Source organism: Molothrus aeneus, chromosome 8, assembly GCF_037042795.1.
Source record: "Molothrus aeneus isolate 106 chromosome 8, BPBGC_Maene_1.0, whole genome shotgun sequence".
NCBI lineage: Eukaryota > Metazoa > Chordata > Aves > Passeriformes > Icteridae > Molothrus > Molothrus aeneus.
In genome coordinates, this window is record NC_089653.1 from 19,895,214 (window position 1) to 19,914,131 (window position 18,918).

An 18,918-nucleotide genomic window follows, 5' to 3' on the forward strand; every position below is an offset into this window, starting at 1 on the left:
GTCACAGTGCTCTAGTAGCAGTGTGCAAGTGTCTGGTTAGTGTACAGTGCTGGGCAAGTGGCACTTACTATCTCCAAATAAATGGGACAGTCTTTGTTGTGTATTTCAGCTGTTTGAAGTCAAGCAAGATGGAAGAAATTGAAGAGATACAGAAAGGATAGTGTAAATGTTTAAACATTTCTGGCAAAATTTCCACAGACAGAAATTAACACTGTAAACTTGCTCTAGCTAAAAAAGAGGTCACCAATCCTGATGATTTTATTATCTGAACATAACAAAAAACAATAAAAGCTCTACTGCTCACTTCCATTTGCTGTGGTCCAGAGCAGAAGAATAACAGAGCATTGCTATTTGAGCACAATTGTTGAGAAAAATGAGTACTGCAAAATCAGCTGGGATGCAACATTTTGGATTAAATGGACAGAGCAAGTGGGTGAAACTCCACCACTCTGGTTCACTCAGAGACCTTCCTGATGTCATCGTGCCTGTGCACACCAGTGTCTGAGGCTTTTCTGGATCATTCTGTCAGTGCTTGTACCTCACTTGGTTTGCTCTGCTCCAGCTTGGGAGCAGGAATCCTCTGGGAATGCTGCTCTGAAAGGCTGCCCAGAGCTGGGCTCAGTCTCCCGTACCTGGCAGGCCCTGCTGTGGCAGCAGCCAGGACTATTCCATGATGTCACTGAAGGCCAGGGCGCAGGCGGCTCTCTCCTCCCTGCCCTGGCCACCGTCCGACACGAAGCCCCGGTACTGCTTACTCGACTTGGTCAGCTTCTTCAGCTCACTGGTGAAGGAGATGCCTCTTCTCTTGTCATCTCGTGCTGCCTGGAAAAATTAGAAAAGATCATAGAGGTGGTTTAACAGCTACTTGTTCGCTGGGAAATAAGGAATGAATATGAAAACACCTGACATACTGCTGAGCAGGCCTCCCTTTAGGAACTCAGTACGGCTGTGCTTTCATCCAGGCACTTCCTTCTGATTGTTCTGAATCAATTAATTAAAAATTACGCATTGTTATAGATGTGTTTAGCAAATTTGGTAATCTCTGCTTATAATGCAGTTACTTTAAAGCAACAGCAGCTGTGGATTGGTGGTGTTTGCTGGAAAGGAGAACACAGCTCCTTCTCCAGCAGGCATGTACTTAATTCCTGCCATTTTTTAAAGCCTGAAATAAAGCAACAGAACAATTTTTTCACTGGCCAGGAATAAAGGGGACTTTATTCCAGTAGCTTATAAGTTCTGCCCATTTGAATGGTCCTTTATTATGACAGGGAACATGGCATGCACAGCCAGAAGGTTTTGAGAAACAGAAAGCTGGTAGCAGATAAAGGTTGCTCTGGATTTGCAGGCTGTGAGGGAATCATTGCTGAATGTAACTGATTCAGTTTTGCAAAGGAATAAGTAAGGGAAGTTCAGAGAAAAGGGGAAATTTGCTTTTTGCTGTAGTCTGTCCTCTCCACCTGCCCCCATGCCAGATGTGTCTCCCTTGCATGGAAAGCAGGTTCCCATTAAGCTGATCACACACCATCTGTAACATCTGCAAAGTATCGCATGTTTACCTGAACCTGTTCTTTGAGCTTAAGGATAAATTTTCCTGCTCCCTTCCACTTGCTTTGGGCCTGAAACACACACTCCTGATCAGAGAGAATCCTCTGAGATGGTTTAGATGTTGAAGACTTTTTGTTTGCTGGTTCTTTAGTCACCTCTTCCAAGAGCACATAATCACTTGGGTTTGGATTGCTCAAAATGCTGTAAGAGTATTTGGCTTTGCAGAGAGTCTGTTTAAAAGGAGAAAAACAAAAGAAAAAACAAGGCATTCTCTCAGATTCAGGTTACTAAACCAATTCTTCAGCTAGTGCTGAGAACAAATCCCACCTTAGCTTGTTTGAAACCGACTTCCAGCCCACATGTTGAGGTGGGCACACTCCCTTACCTGCTGTATGACATCCTGAGCCGTGCTGAGGCGCGGAGCTTTGATCACGGTGCGTGGCTGCTCTGGGGACACATCATGTACCTGAACAAAGAAGCTGTCATCCTCAGAGCTGAGGGCTGCTTCTTCCTTTGCTTCTTGAAAGACATTTCTTTCATTTAAATTCTACAGAGAAAATGACAGGCAAATTGATTTATGAAGAGAGGTAACTAATAGCTGGTGGTCACACAAGGGTTTTATTACATGGAAATTAGAGACTGCAGTTGCCTTGGCTCCATTTTGTTAAATGCATTATAAGAGAGGTTTGACAAGCGACTACTGCTAATAATAAATAATAATGCTAGTAAATACCCATGTTTTCTAAAATCGATATCTGAAATACCTTTCATAGTAGGTGAGGAATGGAGATGTTTGTATAACATCCTATTTAACAAAAATGGTCCCTTAAATCCTTCCCTTATGTATACAAAATGATGTTTTGTCACGTAACAGTGCCAGCATGATGGGAGATGGTGGAAAGGGTTCTTTTCTTTCTTGTCCCTGCACTAAAGCCAAAAGAATTTAGAGAGCCAGAATCTGAGTGAACATTTTCCTGTGGTGTGGAGCAAGAGGAAGGCTGTGTGTTTCTCTCTCCCTTTTCAATGACTACTGCAGATTTTAGACAGAATTCCTCCTTGAACCTTCTCTCAGAGAATGCATTTCTGTCCAAGGCTTGGAACACTTGGAACACAGCTGGGATTCATAAGCTGTAAATATGGGCTGTGTATTGCACCCTGTCACTGGACCTGCTCCTTGTTTTTCCAGTCAGATTTGCAGCTTCATTTCTAGCCCAAGCTCTGTGGTGCTGCTGTCTGAAGAAAGGCTCAAAATTATGGGTAATGCTTTGAGGTACTCACATAACAGGACAGAACAACAGCATAATTTTCATATGAGCTAAGGCAGATTTTTACCCATTTTCTGACGGAATGGGGCTTGGCAGGACACCTGTGGCAACAGACACTGACAGAGGCAGTGCTGCAGTCAGTAGAATTCAGTAGACTACTATTTCTACAAACAAATTTCTACCTTGTTATTTTTGTTCCAAAGGTTAGATATAAGGGAAACCAAAATATGGACTTGTGTAAAATAATAGCAATTTGTCAGATTGAAGCTTTACTAAAAGTTCTGACAAAATAAGCAAAAATACATTTTTTTCAGTTTAAAGTATACCAGAGCACCTCTGTCATATATATATATATATATATATATATATATATATATATGCATGTAAAGTCTGTGTACTAAGCAAGCATTTTTATTTGCCTAACTGACCAAAGAAAGTGCCTCTGAAAATGGGATCTTTAAGTGTCTTTCTCCTGCTTTTTTTGTCTCTGTCTCACAAGCCTGGGCACTAGCATATTTTAAGCTGTGGGTGCTTTGCTCATAGTGTAAACTGAAGTAATCTTCCTCCTTTAAATTAAAAGAAATCACATATTTAATTATTTTAGCCTATAAATGATAATTTAATCATCCTTTGAGGCTTTTAGACTTATTCTTTAATATTAAAATTATTTCTAATTTTTCTAGACAGATGATAAGTTGCTGCCATCTAAATTGATGGTGGTTTTCTGGAGTTCTACTATGATCCTTTGGTATTAACTATTATCTTTATATTAATTTTCTATCATGGCATAATCTAGATTTGCATTAAGTTAGAAAGATCACTCCAAACAGAGTCACTGAACTGGTGACTGAGCCATAATGAATAAACACCACACAGCTGAGCTCAGGGAAGTCCAGTTGGTGTCACACAGGTCTATAAAGTCCAGTTGTGCTTCTCACTCAAGAGTTAAGTTTGGTTTTAAATAATGCACACAGCATTGACATTACTCACCAAGTAGTGAAACAAATACTGCACCCTTTTGTTTCGTGGCCCTAAGAACTATTTTTAGCTACTTTTGTAAATAATAATTTATCCAAAACAGACTTACTTCCTCTCGAGTTTTAAAGATAATTCTTCCAACATATCCTTCTTCTGGGAACCAACTATTTAAAAGCTGCACTAGCCCTTCTTCAGGACCAATCACTCTCTGGAATGGTGGTTTTCTGCATTCACTCTTTTCTTTTGATATAAAACTTTTCTCTTCCATCAGAAAATAGTCTGCAGCGCATGACTCGGTGCCTTTTATGGTAGCCAAGAGCTAAGACAGACAACACACAACAATTAGAATGCTAAATATAAACACTGCATAATTAGTAGTTATAAATGAGAATGAATAAGGAAGCTTTAAGAATCAGTAACTATTCTGACAGTGCAGGCAGGATTTCTGATGTGCTATTTATTATTCAGATATTTTACTCCAGGGTAATGTCCTGTTCTCTTTAGCCCAGCCAAGCAGTTCAACTATTCCAGACAAGGCAGTACTATTTAAGCTTATTTTGGTCCTTTTTAGCTTGCCAGAAAATTTATTCACAATCCCAGGACAGTACAGTCTTTTCCCATTGCTAGAATAACAATCCCTGCTGAGTTATCTGGTTTTTCTACTCATGAACTTAGCCCTCTAACTTTTACTCTCTGTTCCTGCGGTGCCTCAGTTCAAAGAACTGTGCAGAAATGTTTGCCTTTGTTGTAAGGAGAGCCCACTGCACCCATTGACTAGAGACACTGTTTTTCTCATCTGCATATGCCCAAATATTAAAATACTAATAGGGAATATGTCCTAAGATTATAAACCCATTCTCTGAAGCCAAGATTGGGAAAATTCCACTGCTTATATTGTGTGTTTGCTGTGTAATTAATTGCACAGCAATGCATTTCTAAGAGCACTCCTTGCTGGGGTGATGTGTGAGAAGTGCAGGGAGAAAGAGGTGCAGCAGATGTTAGTGTGGATTCTGGCAATGCAGAGTCTGCAATTCAGCAGGAGCTCACCTGATGGAGCAGCTGTGCAGCCGTGGTCCCTGCACTCACACTGAACACAGTGAAAGGCTCTGGGCCTGGAATTCCATGAACTGTCACTTTGTAAGTCATGGCAGCTTTCCTTTCTCCCGGGCTAAACAACTGTTCAGACAACATTCAACAGGTTACTGGACGTTTTTACACAGGCATGTTATTTCTAGGTTGCTTAAAAGAAACTGTACACAAGTTGTGAGGGCCTTGACAAAGCAAAGCTGTTCAGTTCATACATGGCTCTTCCTTACACTACAGATCAAGGCATCTAAAAAACCCCAACAAACCCTCCAAAAGCCTCCATCGTCTCTTGAAGCTGAAGAGAAAAAGGAAGATTTCCAGTGGGAATACATAAACTACCCCTGGACAAAGGGCCAATTCTCCATCATTCATTCCCCATTCTAGCTGAGCTCAGATATTTGGATTCAGCATGCAGACTGGATGAAAAGCAATAGCTTTGTTTCAACCTCCAAACTATTTGTTCTTCCTTTCTACCCTTGTAATTCACCAAGATAGAAATTTGGAATGCATCCACAGGAGGTAATATATGCAACATACCTGCTGCACTCACAGGAGCTCAGAAGGTTTTATCTAACACTTTAGGAATCAGCAAAATGATAAAATACATATTTAAAGTTGCCAAAACACAAGTAACCCAAGTAGCCTAACAGTAAGGGTTTTTAAACAAAAATCACCTCTATGCATGCATATTTTTAGATATACAGATACCTGTACATATGTATACATACTTGCACATATAAACATATGGCTGTGCACACATATATAAATCTGTATGTGTTTATGGAACTACAGAGTTCACCTTTTCTTGTAACAGAAATCAATTTTATTCTCATTATTTCAAAGTTGTTGGTAATTTGCATCTTCCTTTTTTTTTGGTCTCAAATGCTTTGCTTACAATTCGTGCACAAAGGAATGCATTAGGCTGCACTGAACCTGACTGCTCGTCCACACTCCTCCAGTCGAGGAGCACATTTCTTGTTCTATACCTAAATACAGCAGAGGAGCCAGACTTTGAACTGAAGAATGTGCAGGTTTGAGGGCTAACATCTTTGAACACTCTGGCCCTATAAATCTTCACACCATAGTAGTTATTAAATCAAGAATACAGAATACAGGTAATTCATGCACACAAACAAAAAATAAATTACCACAGATGCAGGCAGAGTGTTTCCAGAGGGACTTTCTTCCATTCTCCGACTGTTTATGAACAAACTGGAAATTTCTAAAGTCTCATTGTGTAGATTATGGAGCTGGACATGTCTGTAGCCTAGAGAGGAAAAATCCTTCTGTAAATACTTTGCCATATCCTAGGACACAAGTCTCATAAATGAAAAACTCAAATTTGCTGGTTTTATAGCTACACTTTGCCACACAGGTAGGATTTGAAGCACTCTAATAGCACAGCATGAACACACTGTACAACAGGGTAACACAAATCCTACTGCTGAGTGGCTCATAGAGCATCCTGCCTTTGTTTTACCATAATATTCAATAGAGTCATACATAAAATATCTAAATATCAGAACACAAATAAAGCAAGGTCAAATTCTCATTGGAAAATGCATGTGTATGGCCAAATCTCACACACCAACCCGGACGGTTGTGTGGCAATAAAGTGGCACAAAGCAAATGTAAAAGAGCTACTGGCAAGATGGAAACTCTCTCCCCCAGGTGTCACACAATTAGTGATGGGGTTTTTTTCACCCCTTCTCCGACTCCCCTCCAGCCATGTGGCTGTGAGAAGTGCAATTCCCCTCTGCCCAGTGATCAGCTGTTGCAGCAGTTTCTTGGGCAAAGGACAAGGCAGGAATGAAATCCCCCCAAGCTTCCTAAGGGAGCAGCCAGTCCCCTGGTGATACAGCCTCAGGATGGGAGCAGGTGTGTCCCACATGGCCCTGCCTCCACAACAGCACAGGATCAGACCTTTCACAAGCCACTGGGGGGGCTGCCAGCTCCCTGGGAGTCCCAGATCAGCACTGTACTGCCAGGCCGTGGTGTGCTGTCTGGTATTCGCTCCCTGTCTCCTCTAGAAAAATGCAACTGATTAAAAAATTCCCTCTGGAAGGATTCAACCCAGGAATGTGCTGGGCCATTGTGGCTTAGGGTGCCAGCAGGAGCCACGCCGTACCTCTCTTCAGCGCTTTCAGGGGAATGATCCTCTGGGCTGTGACAGCCGAGCAGCTGTTTTCAACCACGGCGAAGCGCAGAAAGACCAAATCCTCGAAGTGAACGCGGAACAGGAACTGCTCGTTCCACATGGGGTTGAGGGTGTTGCGGTGGATGGGCTTGGTGCGGAAGTGGCAGCTGTCCAGGGGCATCCCCAGCACGTCGATCTCGATGCAGGGGCTGCCCGTGCTGTTGCTGGGGCAAACGTTCTGGCCAGACACGATCTGCAGCAGAGGGAGGAGCACAGAGAACTGTTAGGGGGGTAATCCCTAAGCTGCCATGATCCCGAGCCAAATACTGCTCAGCACAGTTTTACAACGCTCGCTTTTGTGATTGCCAGGGAAGTAATTTCAAAAGCAGAGCTCCCTCAACCGTCCCACCCCCAACACCACTGCTACGGTATCTTTCCTCTGAAAAAATACACTATACAACTGTTCAAGGCATCTGAACATTAATCCATAATGAATGTACCAGTAACTCAGTCAAAAAGGATCACTTTTCTCTCTATTACTCTGGGGTGATGGCATTGAGCTCTGGCTTGCTTTGGCATACACAACACAAGAATTAAGTGTGCAATTACCACAGCTGGGAAAATCCTGGTTCTTATGAATTTCACTTTTCTGACACATTTCTTGGAAAGGACTAGCTTCTGAGAGTACATTTTTTTGGCCACATAATCCATGAATTATATATCTTGTTATATGACTTACAAAAATATATTTTTTCAAGATTCAGTACAGCTTTTCATAATGGCTTTTTGTGCAGCTTTTCAAGTGTTCACAAATGTGTAGAACATCAAGGCACATGTGCAATTTTACACAGTTGTGCAGTCCCAGGGAAAATGCTTTCAAGATTGAGTTTCAACAAATACTGTGAAGGAAACAGGGGAAGTAACTATGGATACAAATCAGCCAATACAATGAAATAAAGACAAATCTTTGTTCCTTTCCTCTCCAATTTCTGTTAGTTAGGCTGACCTTTGGAAGCAACATTTAAAGATTCAATCTTTTCATTTAGAAGCATAAAAAATGACTACAATACTGGTTAAAGACTGTATTTGTATATTGTCTACTTCTATCTGTTTGCCTGTATGAAATTCCCTTTTAATGTACTTACTGTTAAAGAATATATAGCTGGCTCCTTATTATCAAGATCTCTTTCCAACGGACAAAAATGCTGGTACATTGAACAGTTTTTATCCCACAGAACTGGAGGTTTCAGAACATATCCACAGCCACCATTAGCCTCAAACATTGCTGCGTTGAGTTGCAGAGGAAGATCTGAGAAATTAAGGCAGCCAAAACTGACAGAGAGCAATGGTACAATGGAAAAACTGCAACAGTGAAGACAAAGTCATGTTTGAAATATCTTTTTTTAAACTATTTTAGTTATGTACTATTCCTGGTTTACACAACTATGTGTGATTTATGTGTCCAATCTATCCAGTAATTATTTGTAATTACACAAAACTCTAAGAACAGTTCATTCTTTCCTTTCCATTGTCTTTATTGAGCTGTAGGGCTTGCCTACAACAGTTCTCTGGGAAGTTTCTAGGAATGTGCCCTGAACTGCATAATGAATCACAGAAGCACAGAATATTCTGAATTGGAAGGGACCCACAAGGATCATTGTGTCCAGCTCTTAAGAGAATGGCCCACTGGGGATCAAGCACACAGCCTTGATGCTGTTAGCACCATGCTCTAACAAACTGAGCTCATGCCAGGTTCTGTAGAGCACTGTAGATGACCTAATGGATTCCCCATGGAAAATGTGAAGGAACAAAGATAGGATAGCATATATTCAAAAAATGTTTTGATCAACATTAAACCAACATCCAAGGCAGCACTTCCAAGTGAAAAGTAGTTCATACTTTTTTATGCTTGAAATTATCTGAAAGGGTAAGAGTTACTTGAACTGGGAGAAAAAAACAACCTTCATCAATAAAATAAAAATAAAAATGGAAGTGTTGCTGTCCAGGCACTTCTGGGTTATCAGAGAACCTGGTGCACTGGCATAAAGCTCCTGGACTCTGAGGTCACTGCCCTCAAGGACCCAACTCCTGTGGTATGAACCTGCTTGTGGCTGGGGTGCAGGTACAGGAAGGTCCCCTCAGGAGAGCAGGGGAAAAGTAAATAGGGAAAGTACAAATTCACCATGTAAGGCCTCCTATCACATTTCCAATGTATTAAACCCTGGGTTTGTGCAGCCTTACCATCTGTTTGGTAGTTGAGAGCCACGAGCTGCACCCCATGGAGCCAGAAGATCAGGGGGTGGGGGTTGGAGGAGTCGATGCGCGTGGCAGCGGGGTAGGTCCTCAGGAGCTGGCAGGTGGTGTGCTGGATCAGCTTCTGCGAGTAGCGCCTGCAGAGCCGCTTGGCAGCGTTCTCGTTCAGGGACGAGATGTGGTAGCACTTGGGAGTCCTTATGATGGCACTGAGGGAGGCTGGAGAGTTGTAAGGAGAGCAAGGATCTTCCCAGGTCTGCCGCATCATATCAAAGGGACCTGGAAAACAAACAGTGCCCTCAAGGTACAGCTGCAGGTCCAGAGGCTCCACAAATGCAATGTTTTCTAGTGGAGTATGTGTGCGTGCTTTGCTTATGGTAGAAAAAGGTGATCCTGGAAAATGACACTACTCAGGACAAGTGTCACAGTCCTTCTGACACAGTAAGAACAATCCTTGAGAGGAAACACAATGTCCAAGTATTGAAATAATACCATGATTAGATGTGCTAACAAGCACTTTCATAAATATATACCTAACTGGCATTTGCCAGTTAGGAAAAATTTAGGAATTAAAAATTAAGGAATAAAAATATTAAATTAAGGAATAAAAAATTAAGTTAAGGAATAAAAAAATGAAATAAAGGACTAAAATTCCCTTCTTCTCATTTATACATTTTACATGAGGAAGAGAGGCAAGACTGAAAGCCACCTGCTAATTTTCCAAACAGTCTACAGAGACTGCAAAATTTGGGGGAAAAGGCAGTAAAATACTTATATGCTTTAGAATAAGGCACCACAATTCTTCATTTTTAGGACACTGGCCTCTAGAAGGAAATCTTTCCTGTCTGCTGCAGTCATGCCCTTGGGCTGCAAGAAATACAACTGTCCCTGAGCCAGAAAATTAGTTCAAAATATCTGTTTATGGCACTCACTTGAAAGGCAGGGGATCTGGGTCTTACTCCTGCTCCAGAGCCTTTCCTGTACTTTCTCTGTATTTCTTTACATCTGTTCCTAGGCAGAGGCACAATTTCCAGGTTCACAAACTGAATCACCTACAGAGTCTAATTTGCACAATTACGCATTTGGACTTGGCCAAATTTCAGGCCTCTAAATTCTATTTCAGACAATAAAAATTCTTTTCTGGACCAGCCCAACAGTCCTGGCTTTCATTTGTACTTTGAAAATATTCACTTATATCTTTAAAAATATAAATTTCAAGATACTTAAAATGCACATTAGTTTCAAATTGCTTATGAATTAGGATCATCACATTTCTGATCAAGTAATCCTAATATTCCACACTCACCACTTCAGTTGTAATAGTGGTACTGTAATAGCTGCCGTGTTAATGAAAAACCATTCCAAAGTTTAACGTTTTACACATTGCAAAGTATTTGATCTTTAACAGCTTGGTCTGCTACATGTGCTGGATTACAGTGTCATTCCACGTGACTGGTGAAAGAAGATGCTAACTTTACCTTTTCCAGATGCTTTGGCAAGAGCAGCTGACTCCCCAGGGCTCAGCCTGCCAGGATTGTTGCCAAAAATGGACTTCCTGCTTTTTCTTTCTTTTCCTCTGCTAGAGCCAGATGGGTTTAGAGTTGACAAGCCTATTCCCATAAATGTAAAATAAATGAGCCAAAAAACATGACCGAGGGGGCATGACATTTTCCACCATATTTTACATTATTTTTGAAGGCATGAATACTCTTGCTATATAGCTCACAGGACAAACAATGTATTTTCTCCACAATTTAATTTTAAAATCTTTAAATATATACACACTTTTATATTATATATATACATATATATAATATATATTATGCATGGTTTTATATATAATGCATATATGTATATACATTTATATAATGTATATAGAAATCCATAGGAAACCATACAATATACAATTCTCTCAGTGTGATATAACTTTTCTCCATTTTACTTTTTGGCTTGAGGAAGGTAAAGGCTTCCTCTCAAATTACTAAATGGTCCAAACTGATACTAAAAAAATCAGCAGTAACAGTCCCAATGTATTCATCGGAAATAGGAATAATTTTTAAAATAAAAATCTTTTCTACAGAAGCAATAAATCAGTAGTGAATATAATGAAATTCATCTAGGTGACAATACCTACATAATTAAATAAATGCAAGATCATGATTGAAAGATATAGAATTATAAATATTATATGTCCAAATGCTGTTGGTTAAACAGTTTAACTTCAAAAAATGTTTTCAGAGTCCTCTTCTTCTGTTTATTTGTACTTCAGTGCTGGTAAATACAGTTAGGTGTGCAAAATCCATTACATATTTAATAGTCAATACATACTAGGAGTGGAGCTGGAAAGCTCTAGTATAGCTATTATTCAAACTTGTGCATTCTAGAAACATAATCATTAAAAGTCATGACCTGAATCCTGGTGAAGTAAACAGACTTAATCCCACTTAAGGTCAATTTTTTTCTGTTGGCTTGGAGAGAGCACAAAGCAGATCAAAATTAAAGTGCACAATAATTATTCTGACACCCACGGCAGTGAGATGTGGGATGCTCTCAGAAACCCAAGATGTATTTCTGATATGGAATGTAACAAAGCAAATACACTGCTACATGCCTAAATGTGACTCCTAAAACTTTCCACATTAAGTAACATCAATTCACACCTGCCTAAAGACAGTTCTGGATTTAATACTAATATTTCAAACACAAATGTAAATCACAAAGGGGATACATTGGCCTCTTCTGATTGAAGTCTGCCCACAGCTGCAAATTTTCAGCTCTCAATCTCTATGGCATGTGTACATGTACTTACTAAAATTATGCACACAGTTTCAATGGAACTACTTGGGTTAGTAAAATTCAGAACATACATAAATGTTTTCCACGTTGGAGATGTATTGTCTCTTTGGGCCAAAGCATACACATAAACCACAGAAGATGGTAGAAACTGGGATCAAGGAATATGAATTTAATTGAAGAATGAGGAGTTATGCGCTGTGTGCTTCCAGCACTATTTAAATCCAGTTTTGAATGGATCAAATGGATTTGGCAAGTAAGATCCAGTTTCAAAGTCCTGTTGTGGAGACAGTCACTGAGGAAACAAACTGACCTCACAAATCACCAGAGTGCAGTGCAGAGCCCCAGGGCTGACAGCCCAGTGTGATGGCCAGAGGGCACACTGCAGCTGGCAGCTTCCTTTCAGTCTGTCCCATGCTCTGCATGTTACACATCTCTTCCCACACACAAGCTCCATTTTTCACTCCAATTTAAATCTGACTTCAAAATAAAGCTTTACCAATTCACAGAATCATCAAATCACAAAATAATAGAGGTTGACAAGGATATGGAAGTCATCTGGTCCAACTGTCTGGTCAAAGTAGGATCAGCTCAGAGTCCACCATACTGTACATAAATCCTATTGTACTACCACAGTGTCAGAGTAAATGTTTTGTGTTTCCCTGCAACCCCTGTGCCATGTTTTTCAAGTTACAGAATTCAGTGCCCATCTCGTGTGTTAGATATAAGCACAGTGCTTTACTGCTTCTGGACTCAATCCAGAGGACTGCAAGCTTCCCTGCCCTTCTCCCTCTCACCACACTAACATAATTGCCACCTTCTCACCATGTGTTTCCAACCAACAGGAAGTCTGCAGGTTTGCAGACCTTAAAAGGGAATTTACAGCATTTTTATATGCAGGGTGCCCTTTTTTATGTTCACTTTAATTTCTTGAGAAGTGATATTATAGGGGCAGGTAATCTGATATGATGGAGATGATGGTGATGAATTTCATGCTGGTGAGCGCAGGTGGCTCCCTGCCCCCTCCACTTGATTGTGCAAATCCTGCTCTTATGTACTGAGTTTCTCTACTCATTGTGTGAGGATCTCAGCACCAAGGGGATGAGCCATGTGCCAGTAGCAGTGCTCAGGGGTGCTCCACTGCCCTCAGCTTGGGTGACACAAGAGAACAGACCTCCAGCCTCTCAGATAATGGTGCAATGATATCCAACACACTGGAATTCAAATTAAGCAAGGACTGTAAGGCCAAGGAGCACAGAAACAACAAGAGCCATGGTGGGTTCCTTGTTACCAGAGGTTTTATAAACAAGAAATGTTATTTTCTCCACATGATAAATTCTGTTTTGACCAGGGAACACTTAGGGAAGTCTGTGTTACCCAGTAGGTTAGGGTAAGTGAACATTATGGTCCTTGTCCTTTTTTATAGTCACAAATCAGTGATTAACATTCAGGGATGTAGGCAAGTGTAAACACAGAACAAAATTATATGAAGACAGAAGAAATAAAGTATTTACACCATTGATCAGACACTGACATGAATTCTACCCTCCCTATTTCCAAAACTCCTGCATTTTCTGAGCTGGTTAGGAACACAGGCACTAGAGCTACATAGTCATGGATCTAGCAGCCTTGCTCCCATCATTCATGGGCAATACTGGGTAGGGCACTGCACCACATCTGTGCCCTCCAGCTGAGCAGAGCAATCCAATCACTGGTATGGTGGCCATGGGAGCCTACAGAGGAGGCAGTATTTGTCTCAAAGGAGACAAAGTTTGCTGGAAAAGTAATTTCTACAGCTTTATGTGTTCATCTGTGAAAGGAGATAATCTTCTTAATTGTTCTATTCATGATCCCTTTAAATCAAGAGGAAGAAATCTGAGAAGGAAAGCAGGTATTTCTTTAATAACCAGTATTACATTAAAAATTAAATACTTCAAAGTTTTCTTAGAACATCAGAATTTTTTATGTGTCAAAATGCTTGGAACAACCCAAACTATCCTTATTTAATCTTGAATATCTTTCTTTAAAAGAAAATATTTTACTTGAAATATATCTCATTGCAGATTTCATTAAAAAGAGTATCAGATCTGGATATTTGGAAGGCATTATTTTTACAAGTGACACCTACAATTTTTAAAGTTATGAAAGAATGTCCGTCCATTTTTCAGCATGTTTATCTTGCCTATTTGACACTATTTTATGTTTGGTTAGCTTCTCTAATCTGATTAAAGTTCTGTTTGTGTAAGATCATGATTTGGCAGAATTGCTAATTTTTCCACAGAGAACCATTCCACTAAAGAGCAGATTTTTAATTCAAAACATTAAACATATCAATAAACAATAAATTCTCAATTTAAAAGTATTTATGTACATAGTGTGAGCCAAAATATACCCAACCTCATATTTCAGTACTGAACAAGTGCCTATCAGTGATCTCTTCACTTACTCCCTCTCCTTTTCTCTGCAAAAGTTATTTTTCCTACTGTACAAAAGAAGATTTTCTGATTTCCATAACTGCTTCCACGAAGACTGAGTGAGAGTCTGCAAGCAGCTGCCCTCACTCACCCTTATGAAAAGGTGCTTTACTCCTGCAAATGGCTCCTCTCCTGTCCACTTGGGAAAGAACAGAAAATACAGCTGGAGGCAAAGGTGAAACACACTAAACAGAGGTCACTTAAAGAAATGTGACACACTCTACCTTCAAGGCCTTAAGAATATTCTCCTTCTTAATTCAGTAGGTCCTTACATGGAAACTCAGAGCTCTCAAGATAAAGCTTTCTGTCATCTGGCATTTGGCAGTGAAGCAGTTGTCTAAGTTGTGAAGACTGGCAAATTTCACTTTTGTAAACATTTTATTATGACAAACAGTATGTATTCACCTAAATTATGAACACTGCTTCTCAGCCAGGAGCTGCTATTATGAAGACTACCAAATTATGAAGAAAGAACCTCCTCGACTACTTCAAACTAATCCAAAACATAAACATAAAGTCTCCAGGAGTTAGAAAGCTTAAAGCAATAAAACAGAGCAGTGTACTCACCAGGGAACTTCACTGCTTGACAGTAAATGACAAGATCTGATAGCTCTGGGGCTATCTGTCTGCTTTCCTTCTTGTTCTGTGGAAGATAGAATTCTTCACCCAGCTCCATGTCGTAAACCTGAGTGATAATACCAAGAACATTTAATAATAGTATTACTGGATGCAGAAGGACTGTTGCATATCTTACTTAGGTCTTTGAAATATTTTATCACTTTCTTCCTATATGTTTCTGTTCTCACCTAATGAATCTCCCTCCCATGTGCACATATCTGATCAACACCTGTTACTGATTCTGCAGTAGTGTGTAAAGGCCTTAATCAGTCAGTTCTACAAACATTTAGACAAAACAAACACATCCATATTGAGAAGAATCTGCAATACACTAAACAGCAGTACACTGGTTCTTTTTCCAGAGGATTTAATAAGAGGTGCTGTGATTACCTCATATCATAGTGCAGTATTTTAAACTTATTTTGAAGCATAAAGATGCTGAAGAGTCAGATGAAATCTTCAGTTCCATCAATATTAATTTTCAGCCAAGCAGCCTATACATACTATAACCTCTGAGGACATTTCTTGAACAGTATGTTGAGCATTTGTTCTATTTAGGCTATTTTCTCTGGTGTCTTTCCATGCTTTCTACTGTTTCTCTTCATTAAAGTCCATTTACTATCTGATGTCTCAGTTACCTAAACTGTCCAAATCCCTTTGAACCTGGTTATATATAAAAGTGCAGCTGAGAAGAAAGAGGGAAAAAGCAGAACTACCTTTCCTTTATTATTGTAAGTAGCACCATCAGCCTTCTTTAGTCGTTTGGCAGTCTCTTCATTATATTCAAACTGCAGTTTATCACTTGATAATTTATTCTCAGGTCGATCTTCAAGAATATTATCTAAAAATTAATGGGATTTTAATAAACATAAAGCCAAACAATTTCAACTGGAAATTTAATTTGAATTAACAATATCTGTGGACAGTGTTGTGAATCTTATATGAATAATCAGATGCTAAAATAATGCATTTACTGGTCAGAGCATCATCCTCTAGTAGTAACCTTCTATTTAAAAATCTAATGCTTGGGTTTGGTTAAGACACTGCCTTTCCTTTAAAGCCCATCCTTTTGTGCTCAGAAGATCTTTAAAACCAAACCATCTAATGAATTAATTTTGTCATCTGAAAACAACTGATATTCCTGAATGACAAAAAAATGCCAAAGACCAAGCACAATTAACCCCATCAAATACGTAAACATTTTGTACAGCAATTTTTGGCTTTCCTCTCCTTACTTTCACCATGCACAAGTATTTTTTATATCTATAGAAATACCTCTTCAAAGCTACATATTTTTCAGAGAACAGTATGCCTAATAATGATGTGGTCCTTCTGGACCAAAATGTTACAGTTTTCACAAAAGGAATGGTTTCAATTCATTCCTGATAATCCTGATGCTTTGACCTGATGCATATTATTTTATGCATAATAAGTGTCACACATGCAGGCTTCTAACAGTTCCTGACCAGTTAACAATGCCATGTAAGAATATCTGCTTGCATTTATAATATGAAGTAGAAGCTATATATTCACATTGTCACATTGAACAGGCTGAAGATGCAGTGCTGATTTCATGCAGTTAAAATGCTCAACCAAGTGGCTTTTACCTTCCTGGCTGTTAGGAGCAGAAGAAGCATTAAGGACATCAGCTACAGGGAAACGAGTCAGAGAGGGAATAAGAGTAAAGGGAATTAAGATTTAGAGCCAGAGAAATGAAAAGTAAGTGTCAGTTGTAAAACTATTAACCTTACACAAAAAAAATGTATTGGTAAGAAAAATAAAACTGAATCTCTTTTAGAAAGTTTACAGACTATTATTTAGATTAGTTTTAACAAAATATTAAGATAATTAAAGACTTCAACGAATAATCATTGTAATAAAGTACTAAACCATGCTGCAGATTCCTTCACATACTGGAAGGTGTAAATCTTTCTTGCTAGCTTCAGATTTTTCAAACCTTCTCTTAACTAGAACAGTGCTAAAAAGTCACTTACTGCAATCAGTTTGCAAAATTTTCTTGCAAATATGTTAGCAAAGATTTGAGTTTTCACTGCAATTTACATCTACAGCATCTCCACCCTGCTGCTCACAAAGAGTATGCTCAAGTAGTCAGCTAGGCCAACTTTCAGGCAAAATGCAACTGAAGGCAGCATTGACATCAAACTCATAAACAACACTGCTATTCCACAAGCAGTGTCAAGTCTTGAACTGCATTTGTTAATTTTGTGACTATTTTTAAAATCACTAAACACAGGAGCAAGTAATGTAAACAAGAGACCACCTGAAAAGAAGCCCTGTGCTGCAGGACATGCTTGAGCCTTACATCTTCTCTGAACATGGCACCTAGAACTTAAATGGGCCCCCAGCAGAATGAAAAGTGCAGTTAGTAAAGCCCTTCACTGTTCACTCAGGAGGACACCCCAGCTCTGTCAGACCAGTTGTCCATCTAACCCAGTATTCTTTCTGATAGTGGCAACAGAGCAACCAGCCACTAATCACCACCCCAACAACCACAATCACTGAATAATAGGGATGTTGGACCAAATACTGCTACCAATAACAATTGCTTATACATCTCTTCATGAATTTGTCCAATCCTTTTTTTTAATATGCTGATGCCATTTGGCTCTGCAATTTCCCAAGGCAGCACATTCCAGAAGTTTACTACCAGCTGCACAAACAAATATTTTACCTATTTTAGACTGATCTTCCACTTGCTTTACTGAGCACCTGCTAGATCTAATGAGTAGCATTCTGTGCTTCCCTTAATCCACCACTTCATGACTTAGTAAACCGGCTTCCAATTTACCCCTCTTCTCTACCAGCTGAAGATTTTCAGCCTTTTCAGACTTGTGCAAGGACACTGCTTACCCAGCTCATGCCTGAACTAGAATATTCGCATCTTGTTACTACAGTTCTAACAAAAGCACTGTAGCAAACAAAGAAATAAATATAATTACCATCAGAGAGAGATTCATAGTCATAGTCATATTCATCTTCCTCATCTTCTTCCTCTTCATTGGTAGGTGTGGGGTTGCTAGCACCATTGCTAGCCTGTGCTTGCAAATGTGCCAGCTGATGAGCCTACAACAACAGAAACACTTACTACATCATCGCTAAGTACTTTTGAAGAGAAAAAGAGTTTTCATGTTTGTATCTTGTTTTATTTGTATGAAAGCACTAAATATATATTAAGTGAGAAATAAGTAAGATTGTTAAGATCACGCTAAAATACCACTTTGGGGGTTTGAGCATAAAGAGAACTTGTATTGCAAGAAAAACACTTAATAAGATAGGAAACCTAATTAATTATGGAAAAATGTCAAAGTTGCACATCATTCAAGACTGCCTTTTTCCAGTCTGAAATATGCTGTTTCAGAAACAGTTAAATACTTTTTCAAAAGACGGAGAATATCTATATACTGGTATGATCAGTGTGATTTACTCATCTGACAACAAGAATTTAAGTTTAATGCAATTGTGTTTACATTTTGAGTAATGGCAATTATTTTTCAAGGATTCAATTGAACTGCTGACTAACCATAGACATTATTAGATTGAGGCTACTTGAGATGCAGGCCTAAATTCTAAAAATCAAAAAAATTCTCAAATGGGAATAAACACCATTTGAGTAGCAGAGTATCCCACAGAAAGTCAATTAAAAATCAAGTATTTGACTGGCTTGAGTTTGAAAAAAGAAACAAAGCAGAACTCTACCAAAAATGACTACATACTGTAAATACACACACATACTCATTGCATATGACTA

The 18,918-nt window shown here is 39.3% G+C and overlaps 1 protein-coding gene across 1 annotated transcript in view; it reads right to left on the reverse strand.

Annotated features, from left to right (window-relative positions):
• PLCE1 (phospholipase C epsilon 1) overlaps nt 1–18,918 on the reverse strand; it is a 116,267-nt gene that overhangs the window by 4,439 nt on the left and 92,910 nt on the right. Inside the window, exons 19-31 of the mRNA XM_066554672.1 lie at nt 18,110–18,233; nt 15,866–15,990; nt 15,099–15,216; nt 10,743–10,874; nt 9,253–9,543; nt 8,157–8,320; nt 7,003–7,264; nt 6,023–6,141; nt 4,836–4,964; nt 3,898–4,107; nt 1,931–2,092; nt 1,557–1,775; nt 633–822 (exon numbers count right to left, since the gene is read on the reverse strand). Coding sequence (XP_066410769.1) covers nt 664–822; nt 1,557–1,775; nt 1,931–2,092; nt 3,898–4,107; nt 4,836–4,964; nt 6,023–6,141; nt 7,003–7,264; nt 8,157–8,320; nt 9,253–9,543; nt 10,743–10,874; nt 15,099–15,216; nt 15,866–15,990; nt 18,110–18,233 — 2,214 coding nt within the window. The 3' untranslated portion in view covers nt 633–663. The remainder of the gene's footprint in view (nt 1–632; nt 823–1,556; nt 1,776–1,930; nt 2,093–3,897; nt 4,108–4,835; nt 4,965–6,022; nt 6,142–7,002; nt 7,265–8,156; nt 8,321–9,252; nt 9,544–10,742; nt 10,875–15,098; nt 15,217–15,865; nt 15,991–18,109; nt 18,234–18,918) is intronic.